Here is a 19,849-nt window from a genome sequence, read left to right on the forward strand (position 1 = left end):
ATGAGAGAACAAATTAGGGTTTTGAAAAAGTCTTCCCCTTTTTTCTTTGTCTGTGCCTTTTGATTTTTCTTAGGATTAATCACCTTAGCAGGTATGTTCCCTTTAACCATTCAATTCCAATTTCAATTTTTCTTCAAAGATAACAATGTTTTTTGTCTCATGAATTTTGGGTTTTAATTGGGTTTTTTTGTTTTGATATCAGAATGGTTTTTGTTGCAGTGTGGTGTGATTGTAGAATGAAAAATAATGGAGAAGGACTGAAAAAGTTGGAAGATGAAGTAGAAGAGGAAAAAACAAAGAAAGATTGCAGCTTTTGAGCGTTGGAAGAGATGAGAGAGAGAAAGTGGTGAGACAGAAGAAGAAGTTGATTTGAGGTGTGATGTGAGGTGGAGGAAAAGGCACAGAGCACTGTTGACGAGCCTGTGAGTGGAAGACGATGAATACTTTTAATCCCTAACATTTTTAATTAAATTTTATGTCATGTCATTACCTATAAAAATTTCACGTTATATAATACTATCATATGAGTATTTTAAGTGTGACCACGTCAGCATAGGCAAACAACGTTACTGATATTTTAACAGAGAGGGCTTAATTGACTCATTTTAACAAGTTTAAGGACCCGATTGAGACAAAAAAAAACATGATAATCGATAAGGGTTTAAACCATATTATTATTAATGAACGTAATTAACATATCTCATAGTATTATTTATATTATTGTTCATGGATTCTTACTTTGACTTATAAGTTCAAATACTTGCTAGTTCTAAATTAGTATAATTAATCATAAATTATTATAAGTGACTTTGTGGACTTATAAATTCAAATACTTGCTAGTTCTAAATTAGTATAATTAATCATAGATTATTATAAGGGACTGTATTGACAAAATAAAAATAAATTAAATACATATCATCTTAATATAATGACATTATCATAAATGAATCCTATAGTGATATTCACTAGGGATACTTAATCATAACACTTTGTACAATTTTAAAATTTTTAAAGATGATGTTTTGTGTTCCTTTTTAACCTTAAATATTTTTACATTATTGGAGTTAATTAAATAGGAGGGAAGGCTTATCTTCACTCCTTTTACAAACTCAAAAGATTAAAAGGGGCAGAAAACTATAACCGGCTTGCTTCTACTGCTTTTCTAGGTTTTTGTCTTCTTCCATCTCCTCTGAAGTTTTTCGCTGTTAAATTTCATTGTTCTTCTTTCATTTCTCGTGTTTCTGCATTTGATTTTTAGATTCGTGTTTTGTTTGATTTTTCGTGATGACCTAAAAGGGGTTTGAACCCTCTTGTACTTCGGAGCAGCCCAGTAAGTGTTATTTCGGGTGGTGACATCTATCGGGGCTTGCTCGCTGTGGTTTCATGAATGGCTGATTATTCTGTGTTATTGAATTATTTTTGGTTTGTAAAAGCACGCTTTGTAATCTGATAACCATGCTCACTCACCTCCACAACTTTCGTTCATGCAGCCATTACTGTCTTATTTCTTTTGCACTCTAAGTAGAAGAGATGGTGAGGCTCACTGCTGATTTGATATGGAAAAGCCCTCATTTTTTCAATCCAGTTAAAGAGCGTGAGTTAGATCTTCGAGGTACTCCTATCTTCCTCACACCTTTCCATCTCTCCCTTTTTACTATCCCTCTTTGATGCTAACTTTGTCATGTTTTTTACAGGCAACAAGATAGCTGTAATTGAAAACCTGGGTGCTACTGAGGTGTGCAATTTAGTCTTCTTGTCTTCCTTTTAGTTTCCCACTTTCTCCTTGTATTGTTGAGGTCTTTTTCATTTGAAAGGATGTATTAGCTGATTCAGTTTTCACAATTTTGAGTTCCTTTGTATTTAATTTCCTTCAGGACCAATTTGACACCATAGATTTATCTGATAACGAGATTGTCAAACTGGAGAACGTACCTTATCTTAACCGGTTGGGTACACTGATCATTAATAACAACAGGATTACTAGAATTAATCCCAGCATTGGAGGTACGGTTTTTGAACTTTGAACTGCACGTTCTTTCTTCTATTTTCCTCATTTTAGTGACATTGTCTCTTCTGTCATTTTCATTGCAGAGTTCTTGCCAAAATTGCACACACTAGTTCTCACTAACAACAGAATTGTAAACTTGGTAGAAATTGACCCTTTAGCATCCATTCCAAAGCTGCAGTACCTTAGTCTGCTGGACAACAATATCACGAAGAAGCCAAATTATAGGCTTTATGTTATTAACAAACTGAAATCCCTCCGGGTTTTAGATTTCAAGAAAGTGAAAAATAAGGTAATGTATTTTTTCCACTACCCATACTAATTTTTTATCTGGGCTTGCTGTTTGAAATACCAACGATAGGATGTTCTGTAGGTGTCTGTGTCTGTGTTAGAGTTATAAATCAGCATTTTGAGTGTATTTATGAAAGATAGGATGTTCTGGTAATGTCTGCAAGGTTTTGGATCTACCGATGATAGATATATTATTAGGTCTATTTCTTATTTTGAATTACACATGCTCTTCTATTATATTTCATTCTTTTTATGGTTACTTTAAATTAATAGGAACGGTTGGAAGCCAAAAGCTTGTTTGCTTTGGAAGATGTTATGGATGAAATTCAAAGGTTGCCACCCAAACCAGTTTCACCTGCTGAAACTCCAAAGGTTTCAGAAGCAGCTGAGGAACAACAAACACCAAAAGTGGTTGCTCCCACACCTGAGCAAATTACTGCTATCAAGGTGCAACGATGATACCTGAACATGTCATTTTATTTGTGGCTTATCACAGTAGGGTTGAACATGGCCCATATCCAACATGCTTTCATGCTTAGTTCAGATATATAATGTGTTCTCTCTTTCATCTGTTGATGCACTTTGATAAATTGTAGATGAGAAAATTTCCTTGTTTCTTACCCATATCTTCTCAGCAAACCATTGGAAGCTATTCCAAAAGTCCTAAACAGATATTTCCTTGGTTACCTGTGGTTTGACGTGTTTTTGGTTTATGCAGGCTGCCATTGTGAATTCTCAGACTCTTGAGGAGGTTGCTAGACTTGAAAAGGTGCTTACTTTTCTAAATTAGATAGTCGGTTATTGGATTTTAATTTTTTATTTGTGTCATACTCTTGCTTAAATTATATTGATGTTAATTTTAATGTATATCAATGTAATACTTATTAATTTCAATAATGGTGTGAACTAAAGAATGGTTTTAACTGTTGTAAACTGATTTTTCCTTGTTGAATTATTTAATCTATTATGAAAAGGACTATAATGATGCTATACATCTAATCCTTGTTCATGATTGCAGGCATTGAAGTCTGGCCAGCTTCCTGCAGATATAAAAGGCTTGAATGATAATATACTGTTGGATAATGTTACTGAAAAACCTGAAGATATGATTCATGATGACAGAGGTCAAGCTGATGGTGAATCCAATGGTACACAAGAGCATACAAATACTGATTCTACTTCAATGGAACAGGTACATGTTCATCATTATTCCTCCTTGATCCATTCCCTGATTGAGTCCCCTCTTCTTGCTATATTGTTTGCCTGAATTTTCTAGTTTGGTTGTTGTTTTAACTTTACGTGACATGTTTGCACTGTACATGTCCTTATTTGAGGTTATACACTAACTTTGCTACTGTTTTATATGAAGATTAGCTTTTGCTATTGGTTTTTCTTGTAGTTGAGAATTTTGGAAATATGGATAAAGCTCAAGTGTGCCTTACCTGAATCATATACATACATATATATATATATATATATATACATACATATATATATATATATATATACATACATATATATATATATATATATACATACATATATATATACATACATATATATATATATACATACATATATATATATATATATATATATATATATATGTACGTATGTATGTATCTATGTGTATATATCTACACACATAGCTATTTATTGACTACATTGGAAAAGGTAAGTGTAATCAGTATACAACAGAAAAGAAAACAACTTTTCTAGTATCACCCTGAAGCTGGACATATAAATCACCAAGCTTGGAACACGTGAACTGGATCTGGAGTCCCTAAAAAACTTTGTTAGGATGTATGCAATTTGATCATTTGAACCATAGTTATTAAAATGGGTCTGGACTGGATTGTTCAACCAGTCCAACTGGGAACCAGTCTGGAGTACCTAGAAAAGTGAATGATATATATTTGTCTTCCTTTCTGCCGAAAGTCTTAACAACGTGAGTGATTTCCCAAACAAATATTTTGTTAACTATTCTGGTCTATCAGGAGGCTGAGCAAGTTTATAAACTAGACCTGATCCTCCCAATATACAAACCTGATTTTGATATCCACATCAAAACCCAAGAACTTGTTCCATGAAAATCTAATCATCATATCCAATTGATGTAATGGCCAATTGTGAACTGCACCATAGCAAGAAAGAAGCAGCTTGTGTGATGTTGGCTACAACGTAAAGAGCATCGTTGTAATCAAGACCATATATCTGACTGCATTTTTGGCAACTGATCTTTAAGATGATCCACAGTCCACCTCACTATTAGAACAACTTGTAATAGGATAGACCCAGAACAAGAAATTACCTCTTCCAAAGAGGAAGTGAATCCAAATCTCATGTATTACTCACTTAAACAACTTGCATTTCAACTATCATAGTTTGTCGCCATTCAAGATGATAAAGTGCTTCAAAGGTATTTTTTTTTAATAGAAATAGAGAACATTGAGGACACAAAGGAGTAATATAGACAAATGATGTTAACTGAATTATAAACGGGATCGGATTTCAAGTACATCAAATACCTATTGTAAGAGTCTTAGACCAACAAACGCTTCCACTTGAGGATTCATTGTGCGAGTGACACACAAAGGACATGAATTAGGTGGTAGGTCATGAATTGATTGTGGATCAATTCTGTCTTGCTTGGTATGTGATTAGAGGTGGATTGTTAGTTAGATAGTGGTTTCGATTCTTTTCCTGGTTGGAAGTCTCCTGTAAGATGGAAGTGGAATCTTGCATTGAGAAAGAAAAGGAGTTTCTTCAAAAAAGGTAAAATTAGCACATTGTCTAGTATTTTTGGAGAATAACATTGGTACACTTTTTTAAAATGAGCCCAGCTTTGCAAAGAGCTTTCGAAAACTTGGGGACACGATGGAAAAACAGGTACAACCAAAATCACGAGAAGCACGGTTCAAGGATTCATTTGGAAAATTGATGCATGTTGGATTTTGTTTATAAGTGGTGAAGGTTGTCTATTTCTTTGAAAGCTGGAACCGATGACTACATTGCCAGTTATGAACATGAACCTTTGCATCAACCAATAAGGTTTGAGCAATCTCAATTAATTGTCTATTTTTCAATTCATCTACCCATTTTGTTGTTGGGTATGAAGACAAGAAGATCCTATTTCTAAGGCCTGAATAGATTCAACAGTATTTTGACTTTCTTTTAGAGTACAAACGTTTGTGATTAAGCTTTCCATTGAAGGAGTCTCATGGCTAGTGAAATTTTAATCCCAAACATAGTTGAAACATGGGTTCATGCCCCTTAGAACAAATACCGTAATGTAAAGCTTATAAACTTTTGCTTGTTTCCGTTTGGTGAATCAACTTTTAAGGATGTTTTCTACTGTTTGACTGCAGCTTGGGTTGGCATAAGCAACATATGAAATAATGTCATGGTTGGTTTGTTTGAGAGATGTTGGCTGTTGCGTTGCTTCTATGGATGTTGGATATTGTTGTGGATAGAAAATTCTTCCTAGGATTAGAGTGACTTTTCCTTAGAGCATTTAAAATTGTCTGCCTCACATAGGTTATTTCCATTATATATAGACAATGCCCTTCCCATGATATAATTGAGAAAGTAAACAACTTTAGCAAATGAGAAGGCTAAGAATCCCTGATATTTGGCTATATTGTGTGATGCCCTGATTTCCATATGTTAGCCTGTGTCTGTCTTAAATAGCGGCAACACTGCATAAATCTTAATAAATTTCCTTGTAATCGATCCAAAATTGATATGGGCTGCATACCAGTAGGGCCATGGCTGATCCTAGGCTGAATGGTAAACAAACCTCGACCCTAGAGCCCAAAAGTTCATAAGGGATCAATTTGAAACTGATCTCAGGCTAGATGGCACAAAACCCTCAAGCCTACAGTCCGAAAGGTTGATAGTAATCAATTTCAAACTGATCTCAGAAAGGACGGTACATATGCCCAAGCCTTGAGACCAAGAGGGTGAAAAGGATCTCTTATTCAGACATTGAATAATACGTGACACAAACATGTTTGTTTTAATCTGAACTGTTGTGTGTTACGAGGATTTTGTAATTATGGAGGTGGCTGCAATGTTTCACCAGTGAAATGTTGATCCCCTCTTTTGTAATTTTCTCCATCTTTTGCTCAAGGAACTGGAGCTTTCTAGGTATGCCATTGTAGCCTCATTTCATTTCTTTCTCTTTTTAGTTTTTCGTAGTTATGTCACTGTTCTTCCACAAATGGAATCTTATAAAGCTATATGTCCTTGGACTAAGAACAATGACTTAGAGTCACTGTCAGATTTAGCATCTGAAGAGGATGTAGCTAGAATTCAGCAAGCGTGTGTTGTTGTCTAACAGGAACAGGGATGCTATTGTATGTGAACTCGCCACCGATGGAGAGCCTATTAGAAACAAAATTTACTTAAAACTCCAGTTGACTTAAAAACTAGTAGTGGTTTTAGTTGAATTCAACTCAATTCAATGTCCTGTTTCTTAACGTGAAACGAAACTTTTGAACAGATATTTTGACATGATTTTTCATGTTTCAATGCGAATCCTTGACGAAGAACATGAATTTTTTACATTCTAATTGACTAAACACAAGACGAGAACCAAAAGTAGTTAGTTTACAAACTTGCTTCATGAGTTTATGAGGACTAAACATCTGTATGATGTATACAGAGAAAGGGATATATAATAATCAGCTAAGTGAGTGGCATTTAATGATAAAAATTGTTCATGAGAGCGGATTTAATGCATTTTGATGCTTGCAAATTGCAGCTAGCACTATTTTATGTCAAACATAATGAAGCATGGTAAAACTTGCATAACACCATGTATCCATTAAAATATAAATATTTGAACAATATGGACAGGATCGAACGTAAAGTAATACTGTATGGCATAAATACCGTACGTATTATGTCCTGAAAATAGTGTATCTTGTCTCTTTTCAATGTATCTGTTTCATGCTGTAGCAATGCTCTAAGCGTGCTTAAATTTTCATTTTATTTTTGTGCAGGATTAGAGTGAAGATTTTGAAGATGCCTCAGCACTTTAATGTCATGTTTGATCATAGTTTTATTGGTTTGGAATGGATTAAATTTGTTTAAACAGTGCAGGTGTAGTGTTAGTAATTTTACTTTATACAAGATGATTCATGGAAAATTCTTTCAGACGCTGATTTAATTTTTTTTCCTTGAGTTAAAATGGTGTATGAGTGTCACGCTTAAATTGTTTAATCAATACAAGTTTGGAATGTTTTATTTTGTTGATTTAAAAACCAGAACATGTAAAAATATGAGGAGCTTATTTTAATACTTTAAAAGGAAACATAATATTATGTTTTTGGGTAAGCAACACAAAATGGTGGCAACTTTAGCCAATTTCAGTGGTCTTTAGAGGAACTAACTGGAAAATTTTTTCAGCACTAATATTAGGACCAGTTGGGCAGAGTTTATTGGTTTACCTTTAGAATTAATTTCTTAGATAATTTGTTTTCAGCGATGCTAATGAGTGCAGATTTGGGGAAGGTTACTAAACTTTTAGGAGTGCAAGTTTGTGTGCTTTGACAGCTTGCATGTAGCTTGGATGATTATATTTTGATTATAATTTTTTTTAAGAAAGGATTGAATAATATGGACTAAGTATAAGATTAATTTTTCTTGTAGAAAATATACATAGAATATTATTGTATTTATAATAAAGATAATATGAATTAAGTATGAAATACAATGATAGACAAAAACAATAATAGAAAAATAGAAGATAAAAAATTAAAAGATAATATTTTTAATATTTTCTCTGAAGAAAACGTGTACAAGTTATATATTTTTATTACAAAATCTAATAAGGATTTGGTGAAATTAATTGATAATTTGAGTTAATGAACTCAATCTTAATATTTTTAAATATAATATTCTTTTGAATAAAACAATAATTAATCTCAATATTATGGTATTCTTAAGAAATAAGATTAGAATTTATAGGAAGACTATAACTTTATATTATGCTTTTACACTAAGTCTTGTCATATGACACTTTGTTTTTTGTTCTTCGAAGAGATAAAGTTACCATTAAAGACATAATATTTGAAAGTAGATATAGAAGGAAATATTGCCCAATTAACATCTTAATAACAAATAAGTTTTGTATGGTTATTGGAAGAATATCAACGTTTCATCTATTTTTGTCATTTGCTCTATTTCCACATACACGGCACAGTTTGGAAAGAAATAAACAATCAAGTGATTATACAGTATGGACACATCCACACCCTTATACACCCAAAAAAAAATGGAGATGAGATACCTTCAAACTGATGACCAATATAAAATTGAGCCAACTTATACAACAGAACTTATAGTGAATGTGTCATATTTTCATAATCCATGTAGCTGACCAATGTCATTATATTATATCTTTTAATGCAGGTGTTCGTTCTAGTAGCTGCAAATTTTCATGAAAGTGAAAACAAAACACTGAATCAATATCCTCTATCATCTTTCTACATTTTCTTTTTTAACAGTAGCAGGGCAGAGGTATATTAGCCCGATAATTATAATAACCACCATTGAAATCATTATCCGATTTTTAATTTATCAAGATGAAAAGGAACCTATTATCCAAAAGAAAATATTGAGTTATGAAATCAATCACTAGAGGCACCCAAACATCTCCAGCTGGAGAATGGGATAAAATAGTGCATTAAACATCGAATGTGGAGTAATTTGAATGTGATAAAGAACCAGTTCAGCAGAAACCGAATCCTGTCTTGGTAGCCTTCATTTAAGGCAATAAATCACAATTTTAGGGCAACATCTAAGTTCACGCGTATTAACCAATGTCTTTCATCTCTCTTCCCTTTTCCTTACAATCTCCAACGTTAATCCAGTGAAAATATAGGGAAATAATAATGAACCTCCAGTAAATTGGATATTTGACTTCTGAGTAATTATGCCATCAGTGTGTGTTTCAATAGTGACTATAGTCATGAAACAGTTGAAGTAGTAAAGATAAAGAATCTATGTATCTTGTGAAACTGAAAGAATGGATGATGATGATATTACCAGTAATCACCACATGAACATGAGCCGTCTTTAAAATGGTGGAATCTATTAATATCTCTAACTATAATTTCCCTTGAGACAATTTTACATACAAATTTGAGAAAGGTGTGGCAGTCAACACAAATTCGTATATTCTTTTTCACCCTTATAGGGGCACCGGGTGGCATAGCAATTAATCCAAAGGCCACAGCAAGTTTCTCACTGTGGTGATATAAGAGTTTCTCCTTTTCACTTCTGTTCACATTATGTATATCAATCTCTACAACGGGACTATATCCAGCCTTACTTAGAAGGTCACCCAACTGATCCAATTTAGCATATATTTCATCACTTCTAGAATGACTCCTATCTCCAACGATGAAAGTGTATACCTTGTCTTTGATCTCAATCCAACTCATTCCGGGTTCCTTCTTCACCTTGCTGTCTTTCATTACCTTTCTAACCTTAGCAACATTTTCCCACATCCCTGCAGAGGCATAGATGTTTGCAAGGAGAACGTGGGTACCAGATTTATCTGGCTCTAGATCATAAAGCATCTCTGCAGCTTTCTGACCGAGTTCTATATTTTTATGGATTCTCGCAGCTCCTAGAAGTGCCCCCCAAACTGAGCCATTGGCCTCAAAAGGAATGGAATTTACAAGCTCCACTGCTTCATTTAATTTCCCAGATCGTCCAAGGAGATCAATCATACAAGCATAATGCTCTTGTGTGGGTTTAATACCAAACATTTCCTCCATTTTTTCGAAATATTGCCTGCCCTCGTTTACCAAACCAGCATGATTGCATGCACAAAGAACACTAACTAGAGTAATATGGTTGGGAGGCACACCAACTCTAAGCATTTGATTGAACAACTGAAGAGCCTCTTTGCCATGGCCATGCTGAGCATATCCTCCAATCATTGCAGACCATGAGACTATTCCTCTGTTTGGTATCTCAAAAAAGGCACGATCAGCATCCTCTATGCTTCCACACTTAGCATACATATTAACCAGAGAGTTGCTGGCAAAAATATCACACATAAATCCAAACTTGATGGCATGGACATGTAATTGTTTCCCTTGCTCATATGCAGACAACTTTGCACATGCATTTAAGAGAGAACTGCAGATAAATGCATCTGGCTTGATATCTGCATCTTGCATTTGTAAATATAGCTTTAAAGCCTCCTCCCCATCGCCATATTGAGAATATGCTGTTATCATGGATGTGTAAGCCACCAAATCTTCCCAAGTACGCTCTTCAAATATTTTTGAAGCTTCATCTATATGGTTACATTTTCCATATGTGTCAAGAAGGCTGTTTATAACATAGAAATCTGAATAAATTCCAGATTTGATGGAAATTGAATGAATCTGCTTACACACCTTAATTGCCAGCAAGCTGGCCACAGATTTGAGAACTGTTGAAATAGTAGTTTGATTGAAATCTATATCTTCATTGTACATTTTAGAAAAAAGTGAGACAGCTTCTAAGTCATCCCCACACTGTGAGTAACCAGAGATCAAAGCATTCCATGCAATAACGTCCTTCTTTGGCATCGAATCGTAAGCTCTTCTCGCATCATCCATCATTTCACACTTGGAATACATATCTATGAGTCCAACAGAAGCATACAAATCTGAATCAGCAACCCTCTTTATCAAACAAGAATGTAACTGTTTACCCAGTTCCCTGAACCTCATTGCAGCACAAGCCTTTAAAGCGCTCGAAAGTGTAAACACATTGGGAGAAGTTCCTGAGCTATTCATCTCATCCAACATCATTAAAGCCAAATCATTACGATCGTGAAGAACACAACCAGCGATAACTGCATTCCAAGAAACAACATCAGGGTGTGCAATTTCCTGAAAAACAGCAACCGCACCTTCAATCTCCCGCGCCTTAGAATACGTGTCAACTAACGCATTTGCGGAAAACTGATCCAAATCAAGCCCCATCTTCAGCATAAGTCCATGAAGCGTCCTTCCTAGACCACCATCCTGCAACCCCGCACAGACATTCAATATGATGGAAATGCTGAACTCATTAGGCCTTATTACACTCCTCATCATTTCCTTAAATAAATCTACAGCCTCACCTCTCAGCTCACTTTGCACATAACAAGAGAACAAGGCATTCCATGAAACAACATTTTGCTCCACAATTCCTCCAAATAACCTCTTAGAATCATCTAGCAACCCACACTTAGCATACATAACAACCAAAGTGTTACCAACAAACCCATCAGACTCGAACCCCGTGACCACAGCCATCCCATGAACCTTCCTCCCCATATTCAAATCTCTCTTCATCGAGCATGCCTTAAGCACGCTTGGGAAGGTATACTCATTGCACTTAACACCCAACAAGAACATCTCATTAAACAGCAACAGTGCCTCCTCCACAAACCCATTTTGCACATACCCAGATAGCAATGAAGACCAAGAAACCACATCTGGCTCAAAACTTTCATCAACCAGCTTGCGGGCATACCTAAAACGACAACACTTGGAATAGAGAGTTACCAGGTAATTCCTGAGACCTGGATGGCGGGAAAATCCAAACTTGATCAAGTGGGCATGGAGTTCCATACCTGAAGTTAGCGACTTTGCAGCAACACATTGTGATAAGAGGTTTGAATAGGATACAGGGAGTTTGGTGAGGCTTTGTGAATCTTTTAATATGGCGCAAGGAGACGCGGTTTGCACAGTGGAGGTTTTGAATGACATATAGAGACGTTGAAGAGTACTGTGAGGAAGGAAATTGATGCCCCAAAACCTTGGAGATGTTTTATTCATTGACAACATGATATTGTTATTGCAATTGCATTAGTTACAGCCAAGGAAAGAGGCGTCTTCTCTCAAAGTATGAAGAGAAATTTTGAGATTTTGCAGGAATCGTTATATGATGCTGTTTTATTCTGCTTCTGATTCTCACACTGATTATGCGATTGATACTGCTGCTATCATAAGTACGAGGAAAATGATTATGATGTTTTTGCAACTCAACTCCATTGCTGCTTCTGTTTTCTGATTGTGTTTGTCTCAAAACACTTGGGTTTGTTATTTCTTTTTGATGAAAAATGAAAAACCGTTCGGGAATCTATTTTCACTTAAGTAATTCATGCAATTGTAAATCATAATTATTTATTCTAATATTATTAGTTATTTAGATTTATTTGTATTATGTAGTTTTATTTTATAATTAAATTAAAACTTTGGTTTATTTTTCTTAAATTGTAAATCTTATTTGAATTTAATTATAATTTTAAAAATTTTAAATTTTCACTCGTGGCATCTCAAAATTGGGATGTTAAATGAAATCTCAACTAGATGTTTTAATCACATAACATAGAATGTATTAAATCTTAAACCCTAAACCCTAAATATAAATTATCGACAAAAATGTCTATCAATAAATGCAACACATGTATTCATCAATAATTCCGTTGATAATTTGTATTTATCAACGAATATGAGATTATGGGTAAACATTTGTCTATAAAATACGTTTTTTCTTAATGAATGTTATATTCATATTTTGAAATATGAAGGTAATATTAAAGTTTTGTAATTCCTTTGAGTGATTGAGGAGATTTGAGAGGATTTGAAGGTAATTTTTTTTTTATTTGAGTGAATTTGGAGATAAATGAGAGTGGATTTGGAAATAAAATTTTTTAATCTGCCACGTCAATTAAATCCTACATTAATTCTTACAAACTTTACTTCTAAATTCACTTTCACAATCATTTTTTTTGAATTGTGTTATTAAAATAATTAAAGAGTAATTTTTCCTTTCTCAATTTTTTTCGTTTTCTTTTCAATTTATCTTTTTATCTTTTTTTTTTAATTCTTTAATTTTTTTCTATCTACTTAAATTTTTTTAATGTTTTTTTTCTTAGTCACTTAGTCATTCTCGTTACCACGAAAGAAATTTTTTATTTATGATATTTTTGGTTGTTTACATTTGTTAACAATAAGACATTTATGTGGGAGACATATATTTACATCAGACAAAATCTCTAAGGTAATTTTATGTTAAACCTTTTAATACTTAAGGTAAATTTTTGGTATTTTCTTAAAATGATTCAAGCTTATTATAAGAAAACCTTAAATATGAAAAAATATCAATTGAACAAATTTGTCCTACCTACATGAATCACAAATGATAACTATATGTATAATAAAAAAATCATAATATAATTATTCATGCCATTAAGATTCTCAAAAACAACTATGAATATATGAAGCATATATCACAATTATGCATTTGACCCACAATTTTAATGCAATAGGAACAATCACTGCGAAACACTCACAACCACTACAAAAAAACTCATTAACAATAAAGAAAAGTATTATTAAGTTTCCCAAAACAATCACAATTTCAATATAAATAAAATAGATGTTTAGAAAACTAATTGAACAAAACCGTTCTCCATGAGAATAAAAGAAAACACAAATACAATAGAACAAAACTATTCTCCATAAGAAACCACCCATAAAAGATAAAGACAATAAAGCCTCCGTTGTATCTAGGATAGTTATTAATGAAGAGAAAAGTCATGCACACATGTTTTCAAAAATTAAGTAAGAAAGTAAAGTTTCACACAACTTTTTAAAATATCACTTAGGATGAATCTTATATGATCAAACATGAAAAATGTTCATTTACATTACAGTCTCATATCTTAACAAGAATGAAATTTTTATATTTGATCATAAAAAATTAAATAAAAAAAATATTTTTATTTAAAAAAATGTCATTGACAATCATAAATATCACTAATTGATCAATGTTACAATAATCTCTCTTAAGTATTTATTTGTAATAATATTGTATATCTTTTTTACTAATTGACATGTTTCTGCTCATGTTCTAGTGAAAAAAATTATAATTTTTGTATTCTTGAAATGAAATGAGGGTGAAATTTATCTCTAAATAACTTATGTAAGCTAATGATATAAAGAAAAAAAAACTAAATATAGAACATATTATTGCAATAAAACAACATAACTAAATTATTAACAAAAAAATACTTCATTAATATCTAAGTTACACATATATTATTCGCAAAAATAAACACTTCATTAATACTTAAATTACACGTATATTATTCTTGAAATGTTATACACTCTTTCTCTCCAATTCACCTTTAATTAAAACGAAAAAGTTTTCAATCAACCTATGAAAAATAATTTACAAAATAAAAAGTAACAAGTTTATGTTTAACTCAAATGGTCAAGAAACGAAAAACTTTAAAAGAACATAATTATTTTTTTAAGAAAAAAGTAGTCAACAATGCAGTGAATCCTAGGAGTGACTTTTAACAATATTATGCACAGAAATGTTTTCTACGAATGCATTCATGGAAGTGCCAAGTTGCTCTGAGCTAAGTTTGTGACCATCTCATTCGATTCCTCTTTAATGCCACGTGTCAGAATCTACTCAGCCAATTCTAAGTATTAATTTTCCTCTGTATTGTTACATTGATCGAGAAAAGGCAGAAAGTGTGAACTAGATGTGTTGGTGCCGCACCATTTGCTCGTAACTTATCTCTTGCATGATCATTTAATACTCATAACTCATCTTTGGATGCTCCATCTCTTCCATGGTCATTGAATGATGCATATGCCTTGATTATTGACTCGTAAATTTCAATCCCTTTCAAGTATTCATCTTTGTGTAGAAACTGCGTAAAGGAGAAAAAAAATTCATGTCAAATTTGAACTCCAAACTAAATACAGTTAACAAATTCAGAGATGCTGATAGAAGGACATCAGTGCAATTCATACCCAAAAAGAAGAAAAAAAACAATGTCAATTCCTATCTCAGTGATATGCGAGACAATCTTTCCAAACAAAGGTGGTTTTGTTGAGTCCCACATGTCGTACTTAAGATTTGAGGCTCTCCCACTTTACAGAAATAATGTGGTTTACATTCTTATTTTATGTTCAAGTATTGATAATTGATGTTTTCGATATTCATTTGGGTGTTAGGTTACCTTGGGAATCAATAAGAAGTAATTTCTACTAATTGAAGCACGCTCAGACAAATACACAACCAGTTTTAGGTAATTCTACAGTCAGTTTAGGTAATTTTGACACCTCAATTTCCATTCACGAACACTCAAAAAATATTTTATTATTCAACATGCAATTTTTACATGAGAAAATTGCAAACTCTCAAATCAACCTCCCATTTTTATAATAGTTTTTTACTTTTTCCTTCTTCATCTTCAGATATTTAATGTACGATGTTCACTTGAGAACAGAGTAAATTGGATTAAAGTGCAAACCAAATATATGATGATACGAGTATAAGTTTAAAGGAAAAAAGGCAATGTGGGAAGTTTAGTAAGATGTATGGTGTACGAAAGGAAGAAGTGGAAACGTATTTCATGGGGTCCACTAGTACACATCCAATGATTGGGATCTTAACAGAATTGAGTGGCAGGTGGGCTGGAGGTGGGAGGATCTAGTGAGGAATATTTTCTGTTTTGAAGAGAGAGAAGGGAAGAATATAGAGGGGAGGGGAGCATATGTTGGGGGAAGGCAGGGAAGTGGAATTTGGGACTTGGGACTGAGGTCATTGTATCACGTATAGTGAGTGGATCTTCTCCTCTGTAGTGTTTGGACAGAGTGAGGAATTTCTTTTATCTTTTCTCCTACTCTGTGCTGATTGCTATCACATGATATATGAGTGAAGTTGTCAAAGAGAAAATTGAAAGCCGTTGTGGATGTCAGCATTTAAAGGAAGTGACATGTTAGAAGATTCACATAAAGCATAATGAATTACTCGACGTAGTACTAGATCTTGAGGTTCTCTCAGCTAATGGACTAGTCTTTTGGATTGGGCTATCTCATTGTCCTTAAATCCTAACAGTTTTGTGTAAACACCAACCTTCTCTTATGATTCCCTCTATTCCAAGACAATAGTACTTTTAGTTTTCAAGTTATCTTTCATAACAATATTCCTACATATAATTAAGAGTAAGCAATAAAGAATACTTACATTGAAAAAAAATAACAAAAACAATAGTTGGAAAGTTAAGGGTACTTTTGACTAAATTCGAATTAATTGAATTGAACCTGAAAAGACTATTGTTTTAGAATCAAGCAGATATATTCACTGACTCTTACATGTTTATTGCTACACTTTCTTTACCAAAACTATGCTCTGATCTGGCAGACAGGGTTTTCTCAAGAGGCTAAAGTCAACCCCAGGATGCCAGTGTATGAGGTCTATTGCAAGCTTCAGTTCTAAATAACAAATCAGATATATGATTCTAAAGACAATGATAACTCTTATGCAAATAAGCTCACTGACAAAACAAGAAATTATGCATACAATAAATTAAAGGAATCACCTCATTATGGTCATGGAGTAGAATAGGGGTGTTTGCCATAGGTGAGAATCCAATTGCTGGTAATCCAAGGTCACGGAAGTAGCGTGCATCTGTTGCTGCAGGAAAGACCTCCGGCTTACCAAGTTTACTACCAGCCATTTCAACAGCATTTTCAAGAAGGCTCCACCAAGGATTGGAACTATCGGTTTTTGTGAGGAGTGGTTTCCCAGATTTGCTGTGAGTGGATGCCTTTTGTTTGAACTGCCCAAGCTAATTTAAATTAGATGAAGAATCCGTTAAGGGGGCGGGGGGGCTGATCTACTCTAAAAATGAGAAAAGTCTAATGGTCAATCATGTGGTATGCAGATGAGAATTTGAACAAACGTGATCACCCATACCATCACAAAGACAACAGCATGGCACTTTATAACCATTCTTTTAAAAGTCAGTTTATTCAAAAAACATCTATCCATGTCATAACCATCATCACAACGACCTTCATAAAGGCAGGTCAATCTGGGAAAAATTGAACACCCATTTTAAATAAGTTATACTTCAATTCAAGATTAAACCCCATCCTACAAGCAAACAAATACTTTCATGTCTTCAGCCTTTGTTTGAATACTATAACAATCTAAATTTATTTATCAATTTCAACTCATTTCGTTTCATTTATTTCTAGCATAAGCTTTACATTCCATATACATATTTAAGTATGAGTTGTGGGATCACCGGAAAAAAACTTGAAATGATCAGAAAGTAAGGACCAGAACAAAACTGAAACAACTGATACAAAATAAACTTTTAATGAACCGAGTACACCATACTTCATTAGACACAAACCACACAAAAGAATGATTAGATACCAGAATATCTAGCCATATAAAGAAGTAAGAGGCACATATCTACCTTTCCTGAGTGCTTGTATATACTTGGTAATGAAAATATAGTTTTATCTACTATTTGTTTTCAATGCTTAGGACCCCAGAATTTTCAATGTTTTTCTGTTGTTTAGTTTTCTTTTTTTTTTGGTTTTCTTTGTTCTAGAGCACTAGACAGCAAGCATTACCCTTGACTTTCTCTTATTCTTTTTCTAGTTGAAAAGGTTCTTTAGAAAGAAAACTTTAAGTTTAACTTAAAAGTCACAAAACAATAGTTGATGAAATGAAAGGTTACTAGGATACACATTGATAAAGTGAACTTTAAACATAACTCAATATCACAATACCACAAAATTTTCAAAGAAGTTTGCAACTACTTATATCCTATTACTTGATCATATATCTAGTCAATATCCTATAATTTGATTATATATCACTAGTCAATATCCTATAATTTGATCATATCTGTATAAGGTGAAAACATGTTGCAGAAGGTCAAGGTCATATCTAATATGTTCTAGTGCATAAGTTCTATAAGAAAGAAGACAAGGTTCCTGAATGCAAATTTCAAAGGTTAAAAAGTCAAGCAGTGAATCTACTATAAGCTGGGTGCATTAAAAAATACACTAGATGGAAGAAATATATAGAGGAAAGAGTGGATAATTAGCTAATTACAGAGAATGACATATTGCGGGACGAAGGTGCCCATTCTTCAGCAATGCGTCTCTCCAAGGATTCCGGATCAGCAGTAGGTGGCACTCGAATGTCGAATCCAGCTTCTGCTTCAGACGGCTGCAAATTCATCACAAAACCCTGGCAAAGCAAAAGGCAAAATAGAATACAATCATCAGATACTGCCATTCACTCAATCATGATGATGATGGTTTGAGACATGTGGAATGTGTCGACTAATCAAATTGTAACCATGTTGAGGAAACACAGTCAAATGTTAGGGAACATTGCTGTTGTGTTGTAGTGTATGTATTGTATGAGAAGAAGAAAAGGGAGTGGTGAACTTACAGTGGGAGATGGAGTTCCAGCCTTGAGAAAGACCATGTTAACAGAAACAACTTCGCCTTCGGCCTTGAAGCCGGCTTTGATGAGGTCGAACTGGGAGGCGCGAAACCTTCTGATAGCTTCAATGCTCTTGAGGAGATTCTCCATGGCAGAGTTATCATAAAGCTTGGATCCATGGCCGGGAGCCCCAACGGCCTTGATGACCAACCACCAGGGGCTTCTCTCAGCGTAGAAGGCCCTATAATGGGCGTCGGGGGAAGCCAACCCTTCGTCAAGCACCACGCCCACATTCATCCGTTGGAAAATCTCCGATTGGGCTAACTTCTCAGCGCCGTCGTGGCCGCCGATCTCCTCGTCGGGTGCGAAGGCGAGGTAGATAGAGCGGAGAGGGTGGAAGTTTCGGGCCTTGAGACGGCGGAGGGCTTCGAGGTACTGCATACCGACGCACTTCATGTCCTGAGAGCCGCGGGCGAAGATGCGGCCTTGGGAATCGAGGTGGGCGCTGAAGGGGTGGTGGGTCCACTTGGAGTGCTCGGAGGGAACGACGTCGGTGTGGGAGTAGAGGAAGATGGAGGGAAGGTGGGGTTTTGTGCCCTCCCATTTCAGAAGAACCAGAGGCTTCCCTTCCACAAACTCTATGCTCTGAGATTCCAGAGAGAGCCTTTTCCCTTCCGATATCAGAAATTCCGCTGCTTCCTCGTATCGCGGGCTGGGTTGGGCAGTGTTGATTTTCAGGTACTGCTGGAATCTTGATATGATGCTGCTTTCTCCTGATTCTGATTCTGACGCTTCTGCAGTTAATATCAAAACTGTGAGGAAGATGAACGTGATGTTTCTGCAACTCAACAACTCCATCATCGCTGCTCACTACTTCGCCTTCACCGTCTCCTCTTCTGTTCGGTTGGGTTCTATGTGTGCCCTCGCTTCTGTATATAACTTATCAACAAGATTTTGTTTTAACTGAGACAGTAAATAGTTACATTGCGTCCGAAAATACTAGACATCACTGCTCATAATTCATATCCGGATAATTTATATCTGGACCCCCTTGAGGCACTAGTGTATAGAAATGGTTTTTTTAACACTCTCTTTAGTAACGTGACATTTTTTAAATTTTACCTTACAGATCTCGGTTGAAAGGAATCAAGTTGTTCACTTGAATGAATTTGAAAAAAGTGATTGAGAGAATTTTGAAGGATTTGAAAGTAAATTTTTTTATTGTTTATTTAAATGGATTTGGAGGTAAGTGGGGATAAATTTGAAAGTAAAGTT

The 19,849-nt window shown here is 34.4% G+C and overlaps 3 protein-coding genes across 6 annotated transcripts; 1 reads left to right on the forward strand and 2 right to left on the reverse strand.

Annotated features, from left to right (window-relative positions):
* The first annotated feature begins 1,067 nt into the window (after nucleotides 1-1,067).
* LOC108336099 (U2 small nuclear ribonucleoprotein A') lies at nucleotides 1,068-7,555 on the forward strand. 3 transcript variants are annotated; one of them, XM_017572428.2, is made up of 9 exons: nucleotides 1,068-1,166; nucleotides 1,491-1,612; nucleotides 1,695-1,735; nucleotides 1,875-2,004; nucleotides 2,092-2,297; nucleotides 2,570-2,743; nucleotides 3,015-3,065; nucleotides 3,315-3,488; nucleotides 7,303-7,555. In XM_017572428.2, exons 2-9 carry the CDS (start codon nucleotides 1,531-1,533, stop codon nucleotides 7,306-7,308), a joined length of 864 nt encoding a protein of 287 aa, XP_017427917.1. In that variant the 5' UTR covers nucleotides 1,068-1,166; nucleotides 1,491-1,530; the 3' UTR covers nucleotides 7,309-7,555. The 3 variants fall into 3 exon arrangements, with proteins under 3 accessions (XP_017427917.1, XP_052725060.1, XP_017427918.1); XM_017572429.2 differs by lacking the exon at nucleotides 1,068-1,166 and adding an exon at nucleotides 1,175-1,330; XM_052869100.1 differs by having other exon boundaries at nucleotides 1,157-1,612.
* A 1,408-nt stretch (nucleotides 7,556-8,963) lies between these two features.
* LOC108334745 (pentatricopeptide repeat-containing protein At5g04780, mitochondrial) lies at nucleotides 8,964-12,424 on the reverse strand. Its single transcript, XM_017570681.2, has one exon. The coding sequence runs from the start codon at nucleotides 12,136-12,138 to the stop codon at nucleotides 9,346-9,348; it is 2,793 nt and encodes a 930-aa protein (XP_017426170.1). The 5' UTR covers nucleotides 12,139-12,424; the 3' UTR covers nucleotides 8,964-9,345.
* Nucleotides 12,425-14,588: 2,164 nt separating this feature from the next.
* On the reverse strand, nucleotides 14,589-19,519 carry LOC108335972 (uncharacterized). Of its 2 annotated transcripts, none has more exons than XM_017572220.2 (4): nucleotides 18,581-19,519; nucleotides 18,236-18,373; nucleotides 16,701-16,949; nucleotides 14,589-15,023 (listed from the first exon to the last, which is right to left on the reverse strand). In XM_017572220.2, exons 1-4 carry the CDS (start codon nucleotides 19,433-19,435, stop codon nucleotides 14,910-14,912), a joined length of 1,356 nt encoding a protein of 451 aa, XP_017427709.1. In that variant the 5' UTR covers nucleotides 19,436-19,519; the 3' UTR covers nucleotides 14,589-14,909. The 2 variants fall into 2 exon arrangements, with proteins under 2 accessions (XP_017427709.1, XP_017427710.1); XM_017572221.2 differs by having other exon boundaries at nucleotides 16,701-16,940; nucleotides 18,581-19,515.
* Nucleotides 19,520-19,849: the final 330 nt, after the last annotated feature.

This window comes from Vigna angularis, chromosome 10 (assembly GCF_016808095.1).
Source record: "Vigna angularis cultivar LongXiaoDou No.4 chromosome 10, ASM1680809v1, whole genome shotgun sequence".
NCBI lineage: Eukaryota > Viridiplantae > Streptophyta > Magnoliopsida > Fabales > Fabaceae > Vigna > Vigna angularis.

Coding starts and splice junctions, on each gene's coding strand:
- LOC108334745 (XM_017570681.2), bottom strand. CDS start 12,138: ATGTTGTCAATGAATAAAACATCTCCAAGGTTTTGGGGCATCAATTTC.
- LOC108336099 (XM_017572428.2), top strand. CDS start 1,531: ATGGTGAGGCTCACTGCTGATTTGATATGGAAAAGCCCTCATTTTTTC. Junction 1,613..1,694: donor GCGTGAGTTAGATCTTCGAG/GTACTCCTATCT, acceptor TGTTTTTTACAG/GCAACAAGATAGCTGTAATT. Junction 2,005..2,091: donor AATTAATCCCAGCATTGGAG/GTACGGTTTTTG, acceptor TTTTCATTGCAG/AGTTCTTGCCAAAATTGCAC.
- LOC108335972 (XM_017572220.2), bottom strand. CDS start 19,435: ATGATGGAGTTGTTGAGTTGCAGAAACATCACGTTCATCTTCCTCACA. Junction 16,950..18,235: donor CCCGCAATATGTCATTCTCT/GTAATTAGCTAA, acceptor AATTTAAATTAG/CTTGGGCAGTTCAAACAAAA. Junction 15,024..16,700: donor TACTCCATGACCATAATGAG/GTGATTCCTTTA, acceptor TCCTTTACGCAG/TTTCTACACAAAGATGAATA.